At 32.6% G+C, this 25,435-nt stretch overlaps 1 protein-coding gene and 1 pseudogene across 1 annotated transcript; one reads left to right on the top strand and one right to left on the bottom strand.

Annotated features, from left to right (window-relative positions):
* The first annotated feature begins 14,811 nt into the window (after positions 1-14,811).
* LOC148209534 (protein FAR1-RELATED SEQUENCE 5-like) lies at positions 14,812-16,867 on the top strand (annotated as a pseudogene).
* A 4,773-nt stretch (positions 16,868-21,640) lies between these two features.
* On the bottom strand, positions 21,641-24,110 carry LOC111018338 (Heavy metal transport/detoxification superfamily protein). Its single transcript, XM_022294380.2, has 4 exons — positions 23,751-24,110; positions 22,842-22,895; positions 22,022-22,081; positions 21,641-21,909 (listed from the first exon to the last, which is right to left on the bottom strand). The coding sequence occupies exons 1-4, from the start codon at positions 24,054-24,056 to the stop codon at positions 21,781-21,783; spliced, it is 549 nt and encodes a 182-aa protein (XP_022150072.1). The 5' UTR covers positions 24,057-24,110; the 3' UTR covers positions 21,641-21,780.
* Positions 24,111-25,435: the final 1,325 nt, after the last annotated feature.

The raw sequence follows: 25,435 nt of genomic DNA, 5'->3' as shown, positions 1-25,435 counted from the left end.
AAGATAACTCAAACTGTAGATGCCTTGATAACGGGACTAAAAGTCTTAGTAAAGTCAACTCCAAGTCTTTGATGAAAACTCTTAGCAACAAGTCTTGCTTTGCATTTGGCTATGGATCCATTTGGATTTGTCTTAACCCGAAAGACCCATTTGTTTCCAACCAAGCTGTAATTGAGTGGGGAAGGGCAAAAAAACCATGTTCCATTTTTCTGTAAAGCATTAAATTCCTCTATCATAGCCGCTTTCCATTCCTTTGATTCAAAGACTTCTTTTACATTTTATGGTTCAATGGGAGGGTAGATTGCAGGAAGGGCAAAATGTGTGGGGAAGTAGGTTTTTGATTTACAAATTCCATATTTCCCTATGGTTTGCATTGGAAGGGTATTGGTAGTAGGGTTTATGGAGGGCTATGTGAGTACTGGTGTAGAGGAGGATGAAGCAAAAGATGGTTGAGGCTCAATAGCAAGTGGTAATTCTAGAGAGGATGATAAAATTAAGGAGTTATAATGTGTACCTTAAGTAGCTGTCGAAAAGGATCTTTTTGTTGGAGCGTCTGAAGTATGAGCCATATCATTTTGAAGAAAGGATAAGGTAGGAATCTGTTGGTTAGGTGGTAAAATATTATTTGAGTGATTTGTTGGCCAACAAGAATAGTGGGACGAGCATTTTTAATGTCTTATTCTGATTGATTTTTATTTGCATGTTGTGTGGTAGGGAACCCGAATGCAAAAGGATTCTCTCGTTCGTTGAACACAACATGGTGAGAAATGTATATACGCTCATTATACTCGAGAAAAACACATTTTTAGATGAGTGGAAGCTGAATTTATGATTTTGGTACGGTTGTAAGTAAGGAAAAGAAGCCCAACCAAATATTTATAGTTGAGAATAATCACGTTTTTGTTTGAAAACTTTTTACCAAGGTGAGATATTATGAAGGACTGGTGTGGGAAGTCTATTAATAAGACAAAAAAACATTTCAAAGGCATCCCACACTAGAATTTTAAGGGCACGGAAACTTGAGCTAGAAGAATCAAGCTCATTTTAATAATATGTAGATGTTTTCTTTTCATATTGCCATTTTGTTCACCAGTGTGCGGACATGCATGCCTAAAAATAATGCCAAAGTTTATGTAGGATAGGAACAATTGACCCAAATTCTCCACCTCCAATCTGCTTAGAGCATTTTTATTTTGTATAGTTTTCGGTTTAATTTTTTAACATAATAAAGGCTTAAAGAGCCTCAATTTGTGTTAAAGAGGGTAAATGTAGATAAATCGTGTGAAATCATCTACGAAACTAATGTAAAATCTATAGCGAGAAGATGAAATGACGGGTGTGCTCCCCACAAATCAGTAAACACAAGCTCAATTAGTGTGTGTTTGAGAGATTAAAGGGAAGTTTATGAGATTTGCCCAGTTAACATGTATTAGAGATTAGATTCTCTGTATCTAGTAGCTGCAATTCTATAATTTAGTTACTTTTATTAGTTATTTTTATGTTTTCATTATGTTTTGATTTTGTTTCATTCTTATAATAGTTTTATGAGTTACTCGGTATTTAAGAGAAGAGATATATTTCTTTTTAGTCAATGAGAAATTATCAGATTTTCATCTATTTTCTATTCCTAGTATGGTATCAGAAGATTTCGTGGCATTGCCTCTTTAATTTCTCATTCCATACGTCACTTCTCTTTTTTCACACGTCTCTTCCTTATTGACGCCATTTTTGTTTGACCTCATGACTTGTGTTCCTCCAGCCGTAACGGATTCGATTTCCAATCTAATTTCAAAATCTCTTATTTTGTCTTCTTCATCTCCAAAGCTTTGTAATGAATCTACAAATAATCCTTACCATCTTCATCATACGGACAACACTAGTTTAGTCCTTGTTACCCAACTTTTGACTAAAATTACAATTAGTGGAACCGCTTCATGCTATCAGTCAAGAATAAACTCAGTTTTGTGGATGGTACCTGGGTTCACCAAACTGGTGATCTTTTGCCCACTTGGATTCGAAATAATCATGTAGTTATAATATGGATCCTCAATTTGGTGTCAAAAGATATTTCCGACAGCATCTTGTTCTCTGAATCTGTCTGTGATATTTGACTAAACCTCAAGGAACGATTTTATAAGAGCAATGGTCCTCGGATCTTCCAACTCAAACGAGATCTTGCCACCTTAAGCCAATATCAACAATCTACAAGTCTTTATTTTGCGAAACTCAAGACTACTTGGATGAACTACATCAGTATCGTCCTACCTGTACCTGTCATTGTTCTTGTGGAGGAGCAAAATCTGCTGCTGCCTTTCTTCAATTTGAGTATATGATGAACTTCCTAATGGGTTTAAATGAGTCCTATGCTTCCACTAGGGTCAAATCCTTCTGAGATGGAACCACCTCCCCTCAGTCAATAAGGCGTTCTCCCTGGTTTGTCAAGAAGAACAACAATATTCCGTTGGTTCTTCGTCCATTTCTACTCCTACTCCCTCGGTTGCAATGGTTGTTCAACATGCTACAAGTTTTGTAACAAAATCTTCTTTGAAGAGTAACTCTTCCTCTATTAAACTACGACCGAATCATTTGGTGTGTACTCACTGGCAACACTATTGATCATTGCTATAAACTTCACGCTATCGACCGGGTTATAAAACACAAGGTCAGCGTAATTCTTCTCCCAATTCTCAGCCTAAATCAATTACATATGTTTCTCCTTAGGTTACTCCACCCGTTATGTCGAAGAATTCTGATTCTTTTGCAGCAGCATCCGTTTATTAAAATCCTGATGTTGTTCATCAATGTCAACTCCTCCTTAAGCTTTTGCAAACTCAGATGCATTCCGCTGTTGGTGAAAACACGGTATGTTGCTCACGCTGCAGGTATGATTACTCCATTTTGGATCCTTGACTCCGACACTTCTATGCATATCTATTGTACGAGATCTCTCTTTGAAACTCTTGTCACCATTTTGCCTGTTATTGTGAGGTTGCCTGATAAGTCTCAATTTGAATTAGAATTTTCTGACTCCATACGATTTTCTGATGATTCTTATCTTGACGGTGTCCTATATATTCCACAATTTTAATTCATTATCATCTCTATCAGTATGTTGTTGAAAGATATGCCTCACCTCTCAGTGGAACTTTTTAATAGCTCTTGTCGCCTTCAGAACAAGTTTATTTCGAAGATGATTGACAAGGGTAGTTTGTACTCTGTTTTCTATTTTACAATGGACATCTCCGTATGCTCATTTATTCCACGAGCACGTCCTGCAGGTTTTTTGGGCTATCCTCCCAGGATGAAGGTTATCGGTTATATGATATTCAGTCAAAGTCCTTTTTTGGTCTCGAGATATCGTTTTTCATGAAGGGGCGTTTTCTTTTCTTACTTCTCCTACCATTAGTAATATTCCTGATACTTTCTGGATCTTGTTTTACCTTGAGCTATAGATTTTCAGGTAGATGATTTGCCTAATGCTTCTAATTCCAGTATGACTCCTCTTGATCCTGTTATTGGAAATTCTGTTGCTGCACCTAATGATCCTCATGTACAAAGTACGTCTGAGAGTACTACTGATATAGAACGTCCTACTGTAGATACATTTGTCTTTGACGGTTCTCATACAATTGATAGTGCTCTTCATTCATCTGTAGTTGATATGCCTATTCGTTCTAATGCTACTACTCTGCCCCATGCTACATTTATTCCAACAGATTCTTCTCATTTTCGGTAATCTACCAAATCCACCAAAGTTCCTTCTTACTTGCGTGACTATCGTTGTAGTCTACTGACTCATTCTTTGCCATCTCCAATGTTTACTAAATACCCTTTGGGTCATTATGTTTCATATAACGTGCTGTTTGTTTTTTGAAAATGTAGATAACCGGCATTTAGAGATGTCCAGAATTTCAGATGCTAGAAATTTTAGATGTCTGGCATCTTCAGATAACCACGTTTTTTAAGGATATCCGGGAATATTTGGATAGTCATGCTTATTTTGCAGGATTTATTCTTAGAATGTTTCGAAAATGCCCTCACAAATTAATTCATTATTAATTTAATATAAGTTTCATTTTCAACTTTAATAGTTTTCCTATAGGACAATTATATAATTTATGTTATCTTGGCTGAAATTTATTTATCCTATCATCACATTAGATTTTTTTTATGAAGAAAAATATCACGAGTATGTTGGCTGTAAAAAAAATGTCGCTTTACAATTATATATTTATGATAATAAAATATTATTAATAATGTAATTCCTTCAAAATATTAAAAATAAATGGAGATATTATATAATTTAATTGTAGTTTATTTTACATGTAAATCTAATGTACAAATATACTTAATAGCATAAAGTTAATTATTAGACAATGAGTATATTAATTTATTTTAATTATAAATTTAAAAATAAAAAAATTTTGAAGAAAAATTAAAAAAAATTGATTAAAGAAAATATATGGAGAAAAAAATGGAGGGCAAAAATGTAAAAAATGGATGCCCTCAACACGGGAATCTTGGAAATCCGTGTTTCAAAAGGGCATTCAAAACTTGTAAAATGCCTCCATGGGCATCTTAGGATACCCGAACATCTCAAGATACCCGAGTATCTTACATTACGGCAAAACAAATGTGGCAATTCAGATGCCCCTCTCACGAGAATCATGGATTCCCACGAAACAAACGGCCCCTAAGAAGGTTTCTCCAACACATTGTACATTTTTCTTAAATGTCTCTTTTTGTTATGAGCCACAGTTTTATTATCAAGCGGTTGTTTATCCACATTGGAAAGCCGCTATGGATGCTGAAATTCATGCTATGATGACAAATAATACTTTACTGTTGTTCCCTTGCCTCCTAATCGACACACTGTTGGTTGTCGTTGGATCTACAAATTCAAACATAACTCGGATAGCTCTATTGAACGATACAAAGCTCGGTTAGTTGTGAAGGGATACACACAGTAGGAGGGTCGTCTTGACTTGATTGAGACTTTTTCTTCAGTAACCAAGATGGTTACTGTCAAGGTACTTATTACTCTTGTTGTTTCTAAGTCTTGGCATTTAGTGCAATTAGATGTCAATAATGCTTACCTCCATGATGATCTTGCTGAAGAAGTTTACCTGCATTTTCCACTTGGTTATAAGCCTTCTATTGGTTACAAGGGTCAAGGGCTTGTTTGGCTTGTCGTGTAAATAAATCAATTTATAGACTCAAATAAGCTTCACAACAGTGGTTCTCAAAATTTTTTGCTGCCTTATTACATTTGAGTTTCAACAGTCTAAGTCTAACTATTCTTTATTTCTTTGAGGTTATAGAGATTATTTTCTTGCTTTACTTGTCCACGTTGACGATATCATAACCACTAGGGCTAATCTTTCTCTGATAAAGTTCTTACAGACTATACTTAATGATTGCTTCCGTCTAAAAGAACTTGGTGCTCTAAAATATTTTCTTGGTCTTGAGATTGCTCAAAAGTCTGCCGACACGTGTCTGTTTCAATGACATTATACTTTAACTCTTCTTGAGGAGGCCAAATTACTTGGTTGTAGTCCTTCACATGTGCCAATGGATCCTATCATTCGGCTTAGCGCTTCTGGAAGTGAGCAACTTAAAGATCCTACTATGTATCCCCGTCTTAGGAAATTATTGTATCTCACTATTTCTCAACCGGATATCACTTTTGCCATTCACAAGTTAAGTCAATTTATTTGCTTCAGTACCTCAAAGCTTTTCTTGGACAAGGTGTGTTTCTTCTAGTTTATCAATCTTTTCAGCTTTGAGCTTTTCCGGATGTTGATTGGGGTTCGTGTCCAAATACTCGACGTTTCAGTATTGATTTTTGTGTCTTTTTTAGTGATGCTTTGGTATCTTGGAAGTCCAATAAACAAACAACTATTATCACGCTCTTCAGCTGAGGCTGTATATTAAGCATTGGCTACAGTTACTTGTGAACTCATCTGGATTTCTCACTTATTCGCTGATTTACAGGTTGCACCTCCTTCACCAGCGTTGTTGTTTTGTGATAATCATGTTGCTATTTATTTGGCCTCCAACTCTGTGTTTCATGAGCGGACTAAACACGTTGAACTTGACTGCCATTTTGTTCGACATCGTGTTTAAGATGGTTTTATTCGTCTTCTCCATTTCCCTTCAAACTTACACCTGGGCGATGCTTTCACTAAATCTCTCTCCCGTCCCGTTCTGAATTTTTTATTGCCTAAGATGGGGTTGCTTGATATTCACCGTCCATCTTAGGGGGATATTAGAGATTATAGTTATTTTTCTGTTTCATTCTGTTTTGATTTTGTTTTACTCTTATAACAGTTTTATGATTTACTACGTATTTAAAAGAAGAAACGTTTTTTTTTTTGTTTTGTCAATGAGAAATTATCAGACTTTCATTTATTTTCTACTCCCAATAACATGAATCACAGAAATTAGAAATCTGACTCAAGACTCTTTTTAATGGATGACCAAGTATCTTGTGCCACTTATTTTGAATAAACTCACAAATTGAAACAAAGGTAGTAGGAAAAATTTGAATGAGACCCAACTAAATTTGAAGTTTTAAAATTGTCCTTCACAGGGTATAGTCTATTTTCAAACTTCCCTTGCAATAGGCTTTTCCTAGTCAGCTTATCCTTCACCACACAAAAATTCAAGTAAATTCAACAAAAACGTGGTTATCGGCAATGAGTTAGAATATACTCATTAATTTCTTAGTAATTTTAGGTACATGAATAACATTTTTTAGATAAAGGGAGATGTAGAATCAAAGCAAGGGATTGCAACTTGTCCAACATGCTATAGTGATAGTTCAGACCAATATCAGAAAGATGTCTCCACCATTCTCCATTTTTTTTATTAAGATTGTTGGTGTCTGGTGTATGCACAGTGGCTCTACTATCAGCATACCATGAATTATCATTTACCATTTCATATATAGCTAAATGGGTTGCATTTGCTTCATTACCATATCCATTTCATTCACTGTTTGAGCCATATGATCTTTCAAACCTGTAATTACAAACGAGGGCAGAATGACTCTATTTTCCACATACCTGAAGTGTTGTTCTCTATTTTCTAATTTATGGTTGAAGCTATTTGGACCACTGTATCCTTGCTTCTTTTTTAATATAATTTGTTGCCATATTGATCATCTACCCACTACTATTTTGCATTGAGCTCAAGTAGGGAAGTGTATTTTCAAATGTAAAGAGTGTAGCATGGAATTCTTGCCATGACATATCATTCTTTACATTAATTTTACAAATTATGGGAAGGTATTCTAGATATCCAAGCCAATTATAATGCAAGAAATGAGATAACTTACGGTGACAGCTTCTCCAGCTAAAGATAAATTATCTATTATTTATTCCATTGTACTAAGATATTCTACCATCTTTAGGTTTTTCTTTCTTGTAGTTTGTAGTATTCTTTTAAAATGGCTGACTCTTGGTTTATTTGTCGAGCCATAGAGATCTTCAAGGGCTTTCCAAACCTCTCTTGAAGACTTTATATTAATAACTTCACAAGCCATTATTGGAGTGATGGATCCATACAACCATCTAAGAAGAGTTTGGTCTATTGTAACCCACTCTTCAAATTCTTTGTTGATTTGTAAATCAGCACTGCTATTTGGTCCAAGTCCTGACTAGAAACTCAGGAGAACTGGCCTTGGTCCCAAGTATATAGCCATCTAGATATTATTTTTAGTATAACCATGACCATAGTTTTCCACAAGACAATCAAGCTTTACAGAGAGAGTCGAGTTTAAAGGTTTAGAAAAGGTGCTATTTACGTATTAATAACCGTAGATACAGGAGCCACTACTGGTGTAATGGTCACTGTAGCTACAGGAGGCACAATAGTTGGTACATTCCCATAATTGGAAGCATTTATTGTTCCTGTATTGCCTAGGGGTGATCAAGTAGAGCAGAAAAGTCGATATGGCTGACAAAAACAGACCAAACCGATGTAGGTCGGTCAATTTAACTGCTAGCTAACTCGTTTGGAATCGATTTTGCACATCCAAAACTGAAATCGGTCGATCAGAGTGGCCGGAAAATCAATTTTCCAACCGATAGAACTTTAAAAAAAAACAAAAAAAATAAAGTATGGAAACTTTCCATGAAACCAACAGCTGTTTCTATTTTTTTATTTTTTTATTTTTTTTTAATTATGGTAATGATTACCTAACCTACTCTAATGTCAAACTTACCCTCTCCTCACTTTTTTTCTTCTTTTTTTCTGTAAATACAAATCTCTTCATCTTCTCTTTTTCTTTATTTTCTTCTGAAAACACAAATCTCTTAGGCCTGTTTACTTGCTTGCAATCGTAATCAAGGAATCGTAATCAAAATTTTCATTACCTTTGACTATGTTTACCAAAATAACTGAATGAGAATAAAACGTGGGATCCACTACAAATTTTGGAATCACTCCCCAAACAATGTGCAATCCCATTACACGTGTAATCCTATTCCAATTCCTTAATCTGTGGGACCCACAATACATTTTTTGGTAATTTGACAACCAATGCCCTTTTCTCTCTCATGTAGACTCACGATTTTTGCTTTCTTTTAAGGTTATTTTTTCAACTGCTCCATTGTCGCTTTTCCTCTTCTCATTTTCCTGTTTGTATTATAAAATTATTTAATTTTAGATTGAATTTGTAAAAGAAAGTTTATTATAATAAATAATGTAATAATAATATCAAATAAAGTGTAAAAAAAATTTAGACTTAAATACAAAATATATAATTTATTACTATTAAGTAAAATAATATAAGTAGATCTAAAAATTATTATAAGTAATTATTTTTTTTCAATATAAAAAAAGGGTAATTGAATTGGGTAGCAAATAAATTTTATATATTTAACAATATAGCACCTGTTTTTTACATTTTTAAATATAGCAGATTTTTTAGATTTCTGATTTTGAATTTTTCAATCTTCCTAAATTGCCCTCCCATATCTCACGCCCAAATTCCTTCCTGCTTCTTTTGTTTTTTTTTTGTTCGCAGATTTTCTTTCACAACTTTATCAATTTTTCATTGGTCTCCTTGTTCATTCGTTAATCTCTTTTAGGTCTTCAGGTAATTACTTCTTTCTTCTTTATCTGATTTTAGCTTCAAATTCATTCAATTTTAGCTTCATATTCATTCGAATTTAGCTTCAGTTTTAGAGTTTGTTTACTTCTTCTTCTTCGATTTTCTACATGTTCGAATTTGAACCAATTTCTGTTGGAGTTTTTTACCAGATTTTGTATGTGATGAAATTGATAGAGATCTAACAAAGGAATTGATAGAGATTTAATAGAGGAATTGCTAATGAGTATCTGAAAAAGTCGTGTCTGTTTGGAAGGGGAATGCTTGATGATTCATCACCCCATGCAAATCCCCTAAATCACTTTGTTGGAGGATCTCTTTTCTCTCTGGAAGGATAGGGAGGACAACATCAATTTCACATTGATAAAGACACCATAAGCGCATTCAAGGCCTTGGATGGAAAAATTGGTAATGGTGAAATGTTGATTATTTTGATTGAGATGAAGGCAGTTATCATCTCTAACATTCTATGGGAGATGCTGGAGGTTGTTTCTAGAAATATTGTAGTTAAAATGTTCTGTGTTCTAATTGAGATGAAGATTGTTAATCATCTCTGAGATTATGTGGACGTTAAAAGGTCATCTAGAAAGATTGTAATCAAACTTTTTTGGTTTTTTTGATCAAGATGAGGATTGTTATCATCTCTAAGATTCTATTGCTTCCTTTGGTTCAGTAGTAGTGTGTTTTGTACATAGCAGTACTCGTCAGTTTTGTAATGTAGTCGATTGTATTTCTTTTGTCCAAAGTTATAATTAGTTTTTCTTCTTTAACATGATCAACATGAATTTTGCTATCAGTTAACTCATATACTCATATCAATATATTCAGTGTTGAAATATTCACTTCTTCTACATCAGTGATATTAATTGTTGATATATTGAATGAAGTACATCAGTGAGGTATATCACAATGATATATTTTATATTAGGTATATCTATAATTGATATACTCAATACAGGGTATATCCGTTGCGTATATTAATTGATATATTTTATCACTGGTATTTATTCTATGTTATTTGTTGATTGGTGAAAGTATTTTCAAGATGTTGTTAATTGTTTCTAATTTAGAGTATTGTTGTACTTTAATCCTAGAATACCATATTTGATTATCCTATTAAAGTAAAATATTATATATCAAAATATGTCGTCATAGGTATATCAACAAAGTAGATAAAAGATAAATCAGCAGCCAGCATATCAGATGTATATCAGATGCTCATATTAGTACTAAATCAGATGTGTATTAGACATACCTATGGCAAGTATATTAGACATTCATATCATTAGTATATCAAATGTATATCATACATTTATATTTCAATTATATCAAATGCACTCATATCAGTAGTATATCACATATATATCCAGGTATACCGGAATATCATATCAATAGTATATTGGACATATATTACATAGAAACTCACATCAGGTATATTAGAATATCATATCAATAGTATATCAGACATATACCATATTTAATAGGTTTTTTGTTCATCATTGGGATTCTTCTTCGCAATTTAGGGTTCAATTTTTTAGAATTCCAAAAATTTCTTATCATATTTAATATGTTTTTTGTTCATCTCGTTATTTTTTTTATTTTAAATTAATGAAGTGTTTATGTTCTTCATTCTATTATAATAGGAAGCATATCATATGAGTATATCATATTGATATACTAAATACAAAATATATTATAGGTACGTCAGTGTTATATATGACATATATCATGACTGTATCAGTGATAAATCAATAAATGATAAATCATATAATCATATAAGAAGTTATATAAGTGGTATATCAGTTGTATATACCAACAATTTCAGCATGGAGTCACATTTTATATATATCAAAAACATGTAATCACATCAGTTGTTCATTTTGAACCAAAACTTCGATCTCAAAGACAACTTTTTTTGTTGAACATCATATAATCATATCGGAAGTTTATATATCAATACACATATATCATAGTTATATCATAAGTATATCACTGATAAATTGGAAGTATATCAAGTACATATCAAATATATATAAGTGGTAAATCAATGATAAATCATATATCAGTATTATATCAGTACTATATCAGAAATTTATCAGTAGATCAATCAATGGTAAATCATATAATCACATAATAAGTTATATCAAAAGTAAATCAACTATATATTAGATGTATTTCAAATATATATTAGACATATATCAGGGTTATATCAGTGGTAAATCAAACAATAGTAAATCATATAATCATATAAGAAGTTATATCAGTAGATATCATGATTATATTAGAGTTATACCAATGGTAAATCAGATACATATGAAGTATATATCACAAATATATCAGTGTTATATCAGTGGTAAATCATAGAATCATATAATAAGTTATATCAGTAGATATCATAGTTATCTCAATAGTATATTAGTTGTATATAAGTGGTAAATTAAAAGTATATCAAGTATATATCAATGCAAATCGGAGGGAAATAGAATTTCAAACGGGTTGAAATGGTTGAAAGGGAAGTTACCATGAAATGACATGTATAGAAAATGAGAAAGAAAGGAGTAACTTACTGTGAAGGAGAAATCGAAGGAAAGGGGAAGGAGACGAATGAGTAATCAATTAGAAATCAGTAAGTATTGACATGCATGGAAAACGAGAAAGAAATTTGATACTTACTGAAAATGAGAAAGAAAACTTGAAGGAAACGTGAAGGTGAACGTTAATGGTGATTTTCGAAATTACTGTGAAGGAGAAATCGAAGGGAAGAAGATGAATTAGCTATCAGTAAGAAATCATAGGTAAATAGAAACCTAGGATTTTTTTGGGCTTCCACCAACGGGCTTGTGTTTATGGTTTTTTCGGCTGCAGGGTATATTTGGAATTTACATAGTGGGCCTCCGTTTTTTTTGCCAAAAAAACTGCTATATTTGAAAAACTCAAATCTTGTTGCTATTTTGCTTATTTTCCTAACCTTTTTTACCATATCTCAAGTTGCCCATATAAAAAATCTCATAAATTTTTTTTTAATTAATGTAATTTTATATTAGTTATAAATATATAAGGGTATTTTGGTAATCAGCATATGTCTGATTACGATTCCAGATGGAAATAAACACCATGAATTGGTTTCTGATTCCGATTTCAAATATGTTCAAGTAAACAATATCGATAGAATAACATTCTCATTCCGATTGATTTTCATTATGATTGAGAGTAAGTAAACGGGGCCTTAATCCTTTCTATTTCTTTCTTTTCCTTTTTTGTTAAGACTGTTTTTCATTTTTCGATCCTTTTTTCTTTTGTTCTTGGTTGCCTGTCACCTTCCTTCAGCTATATGTTATTCTTCAAGTTCCTGTTGCGTCGTTGCCACTCTACCTCCCTCGCCTTTTCCCTCATCTTTCTTTCTTTTTTTCTGTTGGGATGACAATGGAAAAATGAATATTGTGTATTTCATAAAAAAAACTAAGTAGTAATTTTTATTATTGCTTATATTTTTTAAAGTTTTAATAGAAATTTTATTTATGTTTTAATTAATTATTTATACGTTATTGAACTAATTATTTAACGTTTTAATTAATTCATTATATTGTGTAATGTTTTAATTAATTAATTCAATTGTAACATTTTTATTTACTTTATTTTTAAACTAAATCGATTGTGGTTGTTGAGGGAGAAATGAACAACTTTTGTAAAAATTCTGAGCACGTTCTTCAATTCCATTCGGTTCCGACGAGTGCACGCCTGAGTTTGAAGTTGTGTTAACTTTGGGAGCAACTGACATACATAGGATTTAACACTGTGGTCATGCCGAAATTGCTTTCAAGGCAGTTGTTCAACCACGACACAACAATAGTTTTCATATCTCCTTTTCTAGTTCCAACAATTTGAAAGCAATTTAGGAGCATTTGATGGAAAAAAAAATTTTTACCCAAAGAAGAAGATCGGTATTGTTCGTGGTTCGGAGCTGCTGTGGAGCCACTGTTCGAGAATCTCTCAACCCCTGGTTGGAATACGCATTACTGGATTACTGCAAATTTGTATGGGTGTTCATCGAAATGCAGTCAGTTGGTCGGATCTGAATGTGGTTCACAGCTGCTGCTCAGATCTGGATGTAGGTCGTCGTTTGCCACTCGGATATGCACGCGGGTCGCCGTCAGCTGCAGTACGCTGCCGCTCGTGGGTCCAGAATGCCGATTTGCTAGTTGTCGCAGGCATTGAGACGTTCGGGTGTAGATCAATGCCCACGTAGGATTCTAGATGAAATACAGTACAACAAAGATCTACAATAGGTTGCTGCAAATCTTTCATGGTCGTGGAGAGCGGTTGTGCGCTGTTGGACTTCGGATTGCTACAGATCTGGATCACCTCTGTGTCGAATTCCGTCGAGGTCAACAGCACCACCAGCCTCCACACCCTCCTGCCGTAGATTTGTTTGGGTGTTTGTTGTTCATGCAGATCGACGTTGGATGAATCTAAGTTGTAGAAGAAAGAAAGCTTCGGGTCTACTTGGTTGGGTCACTTCTGCCAGACATATGTCTGCTATTACCGTGGGTAGAAAGAAAGGGGGAAAAAAAGGTTTGGTGCGGCTGGAAGAGAGACAGAAAGAGAAGAAAAAAAAGGGGTTGTGTGCGGCTGGAGGAAAGAGAAAGAGATGGCAAAAGGAAAAAAAAACGTAGTGGCATATGGGTGAAAGGAGAAAACTTCGCTTCTCACCGTTCAGGAGTATTGTGCTCCTTATCCTCACGTGTCCCTATAGTAAAATGACAAGTGTTAGTTATTTCTTTATTTTAATTATTTTATCTAAATCAATAATTTCATGAAAATCTCATCGAAGTCTCTTTTAGTCTTTTTAAAAAGTGTCTGACGATTCATTCTCCCATTTTTCTCTCTCCCTACACCATCTCACCTCCCTCTTTTTCTCACTTATTGGTATCCATTTTTTTCACTTATGCACCACTGTAACTTACTTCATTCCTCTCTTGTTCGTCTCTTTTTTTCAACCTAATGCAGCTTAAGTTTCCAGTCTTTATATCTCAACAAGTTAAAGGTATATATACAATCTTTTTTTTTTTTTTGCTTTTCAATTTTCATAGTTTTAAATGATTGTCGAGAAGTCGCTTAACAAATATCGTTTTTTTTTCCTTTTCTACAGTTACTTGTTCGTAGCCATTTTTGCAAAGGAATGTGACTAAAGAAACTTTGGGACATTGGATTCAACACACCACATATTTCTCTACTTTTGGTTAATTTGGAACAAGTGAGTTACTTTTTTAGTTTTGTTAAGTTATCTATATATATATATAATGTATATATATATTTCTCATTGTTGGTTTTTCATATTCTTAAGTGGTTAATGTACCTTAATTTTTAATTTCATCGAATAATTTTTAATGTTAATTTAAATAATAAATGGATTTCTTGTTTTTTTTCTTCATTTCTTTAATAAAGTCATTGATCTGTTATATTTTTAAATATTTTTTTATACAGTGTGATGAATAGTAAAGGTTATTATAGTTTTCAATTTTATGTTCAAGCTAGCTATTTTCTCATAATATTAACTCTATTCAGTATTATTATTGTGGTTCGTTGTTATTACTTTTTGTTTCATCAATAAAGTCATTTATATGTTAATGTATAGTGTTTTTCTAATTATTAATTATATTTTATATGCATGAATTTTAATATCATTAGTTGAAGTCATGAAGAACATAGAAGATACAAATTTACATGGGCAACTATTTAAAAATTCTGAAGTTCATTTGGAAGAGAATGTAGAGCCTAGTATCAATACTCAACTAGAAGTTGTAGAGCCAATTATTGGAATGGAGTTTAATTCTATGGATGACGCATATAAGTTTTATGTCAATTATGGAGGAAACGTTGGGTTTAATGTAAGGAAACAACATTGCAAAATGGAAAAAAAAAAGGATAAATTTCAAGGACAACTTTTTGTTGCACGAAGGAAGGGTTTCGCCGTGTAGACAAGTGAAGAGGAAATACTTCATATGTTCAACCAATTTCTAGGATTGGATGCAAAGTGTAAATAACATGCTTACTTGGAAAGAATGATCAATATAAAGTTGTCTCTTTTAATAGAAATCATAATCATGACCTTGTTAGAACACCAATGAAGCATATTTTAAAAGTCAACAGGAGAATTTTTAATGCTCAAAAGGCTTTAGCTTATGATGCAGATAGATCAGAAATTTCAATTAAAGCGACCATGGAACTAATGAGTAGGGAAGTTGATGGTAGAGAACATTTGGGATTCTTGAATAAAGATTATAGAAATTATATACACAAAGAGCGAAAGCAAGAATGGAAAAGGGAGAAGTTAGAGCATTATTGCAATATTTTCAAGAAAGACAAATGGGGAGTTCTTCTTTCTTTTATGCATTACAACTTGACAAAGATGACATGATCACTAATATGTTTTCAGCTGATGCACGATCTATTTGTGATTATGATTTTTTTGGAGAGGTTATTTGTTTTGACACTACTTATCGAACAAATGAACTTGGACGACCATTTACACCATTTATTGGGGTAAATCATCAGAAACAATCAGTGGTATTTGTGCAGCATTACTTTATGATGAAACTGCAGAGTCTTTTAAATGGTTGTTTGAAACTTTTTTTGGTGCAATGTCCAGAAAGCAACCAAAGACAATTCTTATGGATCAATCTACAGCAATGGCTAAAGCAATATGTGATGTCTTTCCTAAAGCTCAACATCGACTATGTGTTTGGCATATTTTCCAGAACGCTGCTAAGAGTTTAAGTCATGTGTTCCATAGATCAAAACAGTTTATTCATGACTTTAACAATTGTTGTGTATATGATTATGAAGATAAGATGATTGGTCGTTAGCATGGCAACAAATGCTAAAAAAGTTTAATCTTATAGACAATAAGTGGTTGAAAGATTTGTTTGAGTTGCGGGAAAAATGGGCAATGGTTTATAGGCGACATACTTTTACGGCTGACATAAAAAGCACACAACAAAGTGAAAGTATGAATAATGTATTGAAGAAATATTTGAAGCCTAGTCATGACATTTTGCATTTCCTTGAACATTATGAAAAGGTTTTAACAGATCAAAGATATGAGGAATTGATTGCAGATTTCAATATGCATCAAACATCATTTGTCTTGTTGACAAATGTAGAAATGTTACAGCATGGGAAAGAAATTTATACGCCAGAAATGTTTAAATTGTTCCAAAAAGAGTATAAAGTATTATTTCCTGGAAGATCTATTCATTGCTTGGTCAAATGTGATGCTTCAATTGAGACAGCCACTTGTAGTTACATGAAATTCACTTTCACTTGTAGTTACATGAAATTTTATGTAGTCATGCGCTTAAGGTGCTCGATAAGAAGAATGTGAAAAGAATTCCTACTCCATATATTTTGAAAAGATGGACAAAAGATGCAAGAGCTTCAAGCGGTTTTGGTAATCCAATGTATGAGTTTAATGGAAATTTTAAAGAGTCAAATGGAAAACGTTACAACCACTTTTGTCGTAATTTTTGCCAAATTACTTCACTAGCAGCAGAACATGAAAAGTTGTTTGGGTATGCTTCTGCAAATTTTACTCAATTGCTCAAAGATTTGGAGGAAATGAAGAAAAATATTTTTATGGAAGATAATCAGCTTAGCAATGAACAAGATTTAGTTTTGATTGGGAATAGTCCAAATGTGGGAGAAACGAGTACCAGATATACCAATAATTGTTTGTGCAAGTATGTGCAGTGAGGAGAAAGCCTACAGTTGGTCGTCCTCATAACCGGTTGAAAGATCCACTTGAAAAGAGAAGATGCAAAAAAAAGTGAAGTCGAACAAAGTGTCTTCATCAAATCAATTAACACTTACACAAGTCGAATATCAAACACTAGATCCTTAAATATATTTAATTCTTCTATTTTTTTTTCGTTTAGGAAAACAATCAAACTACTGTGGAGAAAGATACACAAATGGAGATCATAAACATTAGTAAAAATCTTGATACATCTTTAAAGGTAAAAAAAAAAAAAGAAACATCTATAAATCAAAATGTCTTGTCACCTACATTGATGCATCTTAAAATTTTTCTTATTAGGAGACCGATGTGTGTGCAGAAAATTTGTTGCTGATTTTAAGCCAAACAAGCAACATCCGTAGATAAAAATGTTGGCACGTGCATTGATTGACAAAATAATATGTCATTCACTCAATTACTTGAGGTAAATTGTGTATTCAAATTAGTTTAGTTTCTTTGTTTAATGAATACTTGTTAATATTTCAAATTATATTATTGTTTTGTAGGCAACTTTACTATAGGACAACAAAACTCCGACCAAGGAGGTTGAAAATTAGAGTGTTCAAACTTATTTTGAAATATTTTGAGTGAAAGGAATAGATAGAATTATCTTTAGTGATATAATATATTTTTGTTGAATGTTGTATGAAATTATAAACATTGAGTGTTTTCTATAATTCAATTTGATTTATCTTTTGTTAATTAATTAGTAAGAGATAATTTATAAAGGGCGAGGAAAAAAGATAAAAGAAAAAGAAAATAAAAAGTTAAAAGAAGTTTAACTTTATCTTTTTTATGCTATTAAACCGTGTGAATATCATGTGACATGTAAGTAATAGTTGCGTTGTTGTTGAGATAGGGGTATTAGTTTTTCCATAATTTTGGGCATTCATATTGTATCAATTTTTCTGAATCTACTCATTTTTTATTATTGACTAATAAGAAAACTTCATTTCAATCAGTAGATGTAGGCCAAATTGGCTGAACCATATTAATTTGTGTCTTGATATCTAATTTATTACCTCTTGCGTAAATTTTCTTGATATCTTAGACTTACAATAATTGATCCGTTAATTTGTGATGGTGGTCATTTGAAGCTAAAGGGAAAGAAGAAAAAAATTTTGCAACTTTAATCCAATGTTTCAAAACTTCTGCAAAACTGGGTACGAACAAAAAACTGCAAAAGCCCCATAAATTAGAAGACCATGAGATGCAAAACAAAATAATAGAATAGAGAAAAAAAATGATATAATGTTAAGCGACTTTTCGAGAATCATTTAAAACTATGAAAATTAAAAATCAATATATACATATGTGTGTGTTTTGTAACTCTAAATTGTGGATATGAATTTTTTTATACTGTAAACTTAAGCTAAAAAAAGCGAAGAAGAGAGAAAAAATGGGGTAATGAATCATTACCCACTTTTTAAAAAGACTAAAAGAGATTTTGGAGATATTTTGATGAGATTGTGGGTTTTGATAAAATAATTAAAATAAAGAAATTACTAACACTTGTCATTTTACTGTAAAAACATGTGAGCATAAGGAGCACAATGCTCTGAACCGTGAGGAGCGAAGTTTTCTCCTGGCTGAAAAGAAAGAAAGAAAGGAAAAGGAAAAATAAAAATAAAAAGAAATGATGAGGAGAGAGAAAATCCTTTAACATTCGAGTCATTCATGGACCGGACCATGAATTAAACCGTGAATCCAACCATATCCTTTAATGTATATATTTTATGGTTTAATTGAGTTAGATTTTTCTTTTGTGGTTAATAATCTTTGTTTTGTATGTTTCCAAAATTTTCATTGGCATTATTTGTGGGAGATGGATTATACGCAAAGACCACAATTGTGGAGGAGATCACCGAAAATAATTTGAAAGATGAAGAAAAGAAGAAGGGAAACTAAACATGTCAATTTCGTATTCCATATTATTGAGACTTATGCGATAATATAATTCTCATGCATAAATAATTTTGTGTTCCATATTATTGAGACTTATGCGATAATATAATTCTCATGCATAAATGTGATTTGGCATAAATGTGTTTTTTGGTTATGTCAAAATTAAGTTGAAAATATTTGGATTGTTATTCGCTACGCAGTTAAATTTTATATAGGCTGATTTTTCCTATATTATGAGTGAAAAGTTCTAAATATTTTATCTTAACATTTTTAAATTTATATCATTGTCACACTTTGAACCTAATATTTATTGATATTTATTGTGTATATGTGTTTTATGCCTGAGCTAAAGCAAGTTTCTCGATTTTATTCCTTGTAAAATTTGCAATTATTTATGGTTTAATTAAAACAATTGCAAATGTTTATTTAAGCTGATTAGCTTAAAATTGTGAACAAGTAAAAACGAGGTAAAAATGAGGTAATAGAGTATCTCAATTTAAATAATTTAAGTTTGATTTTGTATCTTAAATCATCGTAGTTATTGAGATTTTTAATTGACTATGAATTTTCATTAGAATGAAAATTATTTTATTGATATATAATTTCCTCATCCTTGTTGAAAATAGAAAATATGAAACTTTCAAATATGAGTGAAAGCTCATAAAAATGGATGATGGATTAAGATTTTTCTATTAGTGATTTAAGATCTTAATGGACTATAGTTGAATATATAGTTTATATTGAAGATATAAAATTAATAGTTATAAATAATTTATTATGAACATGTCTATATGTGTTCCCAAATAATAGTATGAGAAAATTTCTCATACTCAATATGTGTTTTATTTAAGTGAGAAACAATATTTCATGAAATATTAGAAAACTACTATAAGAGTTATTCTACCATACTTTGCATTGTGATTAACAAGTTGTCATACGAATTGCCATGTACAATGGCAAGAGACAGCATATACACTAGAGTTGTGAAGCAGTTGTTGAAAGGTTAAGTTATCTCTTTGGAGTATGTGAGGTCGAGAGAAACCTGGCAAATCCTCTTACCAAAGGTCTAACAAGTGTTGGAAATAAAGAAGAATTTAGATGAAAAACAATTGTTTTGTTGTGCCGTGGACGAAGCCACTGCCCTAAAAGCAATTACAGCACGACCATGGTGCTACATCGTATGTTGGTCGATCACTCCCCAAGGTTAACACAACTTCGAACCCAAGCGTACACTCGTCGGGGTTGAATGGAATCGATAAACATGCTCAGAAGAATTTTCTCACTATGTTATAAAACAAAAACGAGTATTTATTTATATAGAAACAATATGTCATTTTTTGTGGTTTTAAAAATAGTAAAGTTAAAAATAGTATATTCTAAATTTATTGACTTTAAAAATAGCTAGAAGACTAAGTTTTGTAAGGACATATTAGTCATTCCCAACAATCCTCTAATTCTTAAAAAAATACATTTTCTGAGCAATGAAAGAAAATAAACTTAAGCATTAATATCTTACGATTTGAATTAATGCATAGTGAAGTAAGGCAACAACCTAAATAATGAAAGTTGGTTGAGACCCCCACAACACATTTTATTCATTGTTTTTCGATTCGCGATATAAATCAAGTGCAATTAATGGCCCTGCACATAAAACTTTGGTTCATCGTGAAAGCTGTAGAAAGATACCTTTTAACTATTTTATAGAATGCAGCCCACCTTCACAATCGCGTTATTCCTTCATCAAGTCTATCACAGATAAACCACTCAAAAATTTGATCTATGAAGACTTCATATCTCATCTATTAAGTCGACCACCCAGATAAATGGCTATGGATTCTCATAGTACATCACAACATAAGTGATCCATCAAGTCTATACAAACCACCTAAATAAAGGACTATGGATTTTCACAAGTATATTATCCATCAAGTCTATATAGATCACCCAAATAGAGGGCTATGGACTTTCAAAGTACATCACACACATTAGGGTTTTAGTCTCGTAGAAACTAAAGACTCAAGAATTTGGAAGAATACGCAGACACAAGACTTGCTATTGTGCATATACTGTGATTCAGCGAACATGCGGTTTGCAAGAATTTGGAGATTCGTTTTAAAATTGTTTTCGGATTTAGTGATCCAAACAGTGAAATTCTGAAAACGACTTTTTTATGTTTTCAATATTTTCAAATTTAAAATTTAAAATTTTTAAGATCCAGAATTACATTAAAAATGATAAAAACTTTGATAAATATATTACTTCATATTATAAACTCATTTTATGTTTGTTAAAATTAAAACAGGTAAAATATAATGTATTTTAAATTATATAACCTTGTAAAATAATAATTATACAAAATTCATAATTAATATAAGTTTACATTAAACTAGAATTTAATTTGAAGCTACTTCTAATTTACAAATATATTACTAAATACGTATTGGACAATTTTTTAAATTGAAATTCAATTACCAAATCTGCTACCAAAAACATATCTGAAAACACTGAAAACCAAAAATACAACTCTTTTCATTGAATCCCTTGTTTCAAACGCACCCTGAAATTTTTAATTCTTATTCCATCCGAGATTCCCACAAAATAAATGCAACATTTTAGGTGAAGTTTTACATTCTGCAAGGCTTGAATTATGCAAATAAGGAAATCTTATCAGTTCAAGTTTTAGTCAAAACTTCTAATACTCAGGGAGTGGAGCCATATCTTAGGGACGGACAAAATTTTACGTGCCAACGACAAACTAAGAGTGGATCATCCCCTCTTTACATCGTCCCTCCGCACGTGTGAATACTATGTGAGAAAACAAATAGTTTCAAAGAATATGGTTCATTTGGATTAATAGCATGCCATTTCTCCATCCTTGTGACATAAAGATGAAACTCACCCCACCATTCATACACAAAAAATCAAGCTATGGCAAAAATATAATCTCATCAGACCTGATCGACATTTAAGCAAAAACTTCTTCCTTGTCCTTGAAACTCAGATTTAACGTTTGTAACTTGAAACCTGCACCCTGAATGGCCTCGATCAAGCTCGACGCCACTCCTGTCGATTGTATGGTTGTCTGTTTCGTAAGCTAGAACAAAAAAGACAAAAAGAGCGTTTAGGCAATTCGATAGAACACACAGAAGTCGTTGGCTGAATGGCATGTGCTAACTAAAGAGTAATAACTACTACTACATACAAACCTCAACAGATGCAATGCCCTCAACAACTTTAACCTTCAAATCAGTGATACCCTCCGTTTGCTGCATAAGAGCATATTTGAATTAAGCAATTTTAGACTTCGATTTTACTGCAAACAGTAGCTAAACCCCGAGTCGAGAAACGATGGGGGAGAGAGCATGAAGAGAACTAGAAATTAGTTGTTAACTGTAACTCAACATTTCCTTTTACTTCAGCACATTCTACTAAATTTCAGCGTTTTAGACATCTATGATCTAACTGTAGAAGTGAACATACACAGATATACTTATACACACATAGCATCGCATTAGCCGAGTCGTGTCAAAGGCAACGGCATTCCTAAATGATCTCCAGTCAATTTGCAGTTACCCCACCAGAGTACTAAACTGGCCTTCAAGGGTTGTGATCAGGCTACTAAACGTTCAAAAATTCATTTCCAGTGAGTTTGGTATGACTTTGAAAATGGTAAAAAGTGCTTAAATGATCTCCAGTTGATTTGCACTTAAATGTTCCACCACCAGAGTACTAAACTGACTTCAACGGTTGTGATCAGGCTACGAGAGGTTTGAAGTAATCTATTCAATTCAAAATGGTGAAAATTCAGGTCCTATTCAAAATCTTCAGTAGGATTTCCCACTTGGGCCAGTTATAGGTATCCCTTATCTTGTGGGTTGAAAATTCAGGTCTTATCAAAGTTGGAGTTCTCCTAACAGAACTCAGTTTATCCATTATCAGAAACAGTACTTCCTCATGACATTTATTTGACAAACAAATAAGAAGAAACAAGACAATGAAAGGTGTAAGGATGATGGAACAATGTACCTCCAATGCCTCAGTTACAGAAGGAATAGCTGTTTCATTTAGTGTCCCCTCTGCCTTCAGAAAAGAAAAAAAAAAAGTTTAACCATTAGAGATGCCTCAAACAATTCTAAGATACAATTCCCCAAATCCTAAAATAGCATGGTTCAAAATGTCAAGAATTAAGCAGCTAAAACTCTAATGCATATGCAGCAGTTCTCATTCCCAGATCAAATGTGCCTCAAACAGAATGCCACCACCATGCATTCTGGGGAATTCCTATCGATTTCCGATGGATAACAATCCATCTTCCTCACTTTCGCTCTTTTTCCGAAATAAAAGACAAGCTCCCTCCTCCTATGTTTCCAACAACAACAGGCAAAATAATGATATGAATGAAAAAGAGAGAACGGGAAGCGCTTCGCTGATGCCACTAGAATGGCCCGGCTCTCGAATAGTTGCCTAAGCCTATCTCTCACCAAAATTCGGAATCCCATTTTCTAGCCGAATGTTCAATTTTTACCCCCAAAACTAGATCACAGAGTTCGATTTCATCGATTGAAACCTTGAGCTTAAATAAGAGTGGCAATTAATACCTCCTTTATGTTAAACTATAAAATTGCTCAATCATACAAAATTCAACTAACAAAACTTTCGATATCGTGTCATTAAAATGTCAAAACTCAGATCACAAAAGTACTTAAAACCTAGACACACAATCAACCAGAATGCCCAAAATGTGCTCAAATATGCTCAACCTTAAGCAACAAAATGCCTAAATCCAATTGACTGAAATCATTGGAAGAACCAATACCAACAAAAATAGTCTTATTCAATCATAAAAATCCTCCTAGCTAGTTACGAATCATGAAGAGAAGAAGAAACTTTAACTAATGGGTATTTTAATTTTTTGTTCGCAAAACAGACAGCTACCTGAAAGAACATGGTGAGAATATCAGAGGGCGAAACGGGCACGGTGACCGCGGGCTGCTCAGACGGCAAAGGCGCTTCGCCTTCAACTTCTTGCTCCGGAAGTGCAGCATCCTCTTCGACCGCCGTCGCTCGTTTCAACCGGCGCCGCCGCCTCTCGCCCTGAACCGGCGAGTTCCTGAAAGAAGCGGCGGCGAAGGAGAGGTTAGAGGTGGGAAGCGAGATGGAAGGTGTGGAAATTAGGGCTGGATTTGCAGGCCGAGGGCGAGAAATAGAGTGGAGAGCGGAGAAGGTGGAGATTGAAGCCATTTTTTGTCTACGGTTTCTGTGATGGATTCCGTTGCTGCTATCTGCTTATCCACTGGAAATTTTCAAACTTCCCCTTTTTGGATTTCATACATCACTTTCACACCCATTTTTTCTTTTTCTTATTTTTCTTATTTCAATTTTTGTTAAGCGGCCTCTTACAAATATATGTAAATTATTGTTGAACTCTGTTTTTTTCTTATTTCAATTTTCTCCATTTTGATTGAATTATTAAAACTCGTTTAGTAATCATTTCGTTTTTTTTTTTTTACTTTTGAAAATTTAAACCTACATTGATTTAGATCGATATTTTAAGTCAAGTGAGTCGTGGTCGCACCATTAGTTAATAAGGATTCAGGAGGCGTCGACCAGTGGGAAGACAAGGGGAGTCATGAGTCATGGGAGTGACCCTCTATAAACTTCTTTTTATTGTTGACAATTTCTTTTGGTATATTTTCACATTTTTTAAAACCGTTTGAATTTTTAGCCAATGTCAAAAGCAAAAACAAGTTTTTGAAAACTTTTTTTCAAGTTTTCACAACTTTGGCTTAAGTTTTAAAAATGTTTTTAAAAGGTAGATAGAAAAATAATGTAATACATGGATGAAAGTTCTATTTACAAGATTAATTTTGAAAAATATAAGACTATAAATAAAATAATTATCAAACGAAGTTGAAATTTATGATTTAAATCTCTGCCTACGGATTTTATTTATTAAGAAGGTGTCTTATCTTGACTTGAATATCTATTTTAATCTTGAACTGAAAAAATAAATGAGTAATAATTTTGGTTCTCATACCATTTATTTTGCTTATTTGAAGTATATGTATTACCATATTGTTGGAGCTTATAAGTTAGTTGAGGTGATAAATTCACATTGGTATACATGGTTAAAACTTTTTAAGTTTAAAAATAAAGTATCCACGATACTTAAAACAACATGGATGTGTTTCAAGATAAAAAAATGGATGGAATTTGTAATTTAACATTTATTTTTAGGTTTGGAACTAAAATTCATTTCGTTCTTTAAAAAAAAAAAACTTAGAATGTGAGTCTCTATCTTGATTTGTTTTGTTATATAGTTTTTAAAAACATTTTTAAAATGTGGACCGAATTTTGGAAAAAATAAATTTTCTAAAACTTGTTTTGTTTTCAAAATATGACTAATAATTTAAAGGAAAAAACTTCGCCAGATTCATAGAATTGTACTCCTGAATACCTATGTGGCCCAAACATATAAATAATTGTTGTTTTTTTAGGGGTAAAATACATTTTTGGTTCCTGAATTTGAGGATCTATTTGATTCTTAAGTTTAAAAAGTGACGGTTTGGTCTCGATCTTTAGAAAACAATTCTAAATAGTAACGTATTCTTAGTTGGTTG

Source organism: Momordica charantia (assembly GCF_013281855.1).
Source record: "Momordica charantia cultivar OHB3-1 chromosome 8 unlocalized genomic scaffold, Mcharantia_2.0 BLBB01000008.1, whole genome shotgun sequence".
Classification (NCBI taxonomy): domain Eukaryota; kingdom Viridiplantae; phylum Streptophyta; class Magnoliopsida; order Cucurbitales; family Cucurbitaceae; genus Momordica; species Momordica charantia.
Note: the sequence above shows the minus strand (reverse complement) of the source record. Positions and strands in the feature narration are given on the sequence as shown.

Excerpts from the sequence above, each read along its gene's own strand:
- LOC111018338 (XM_022294380.2), bottom strand. The coding sequence starts at position 24,056 with ATGGCTTCAATCTCCACCTTCTCCGCTCTCCACTCTATTTCTCGCCCT. Across the intron at positions 22,082-22,841 it reads CTGTAACTGAGGCATTGGAG|CAAACGGAGGGTATCACTGA; the intron begins GTACATTGTTCC and ends GCTCTTATGCAG. Across the intron at positions 21,910-22,021 it reads AGGGCATTGCATCTGTTGAG|CTTACGAAACAGACAACCAT; the intron begins GTTTGTATGTAG and ends TTTTTGTTCTAG.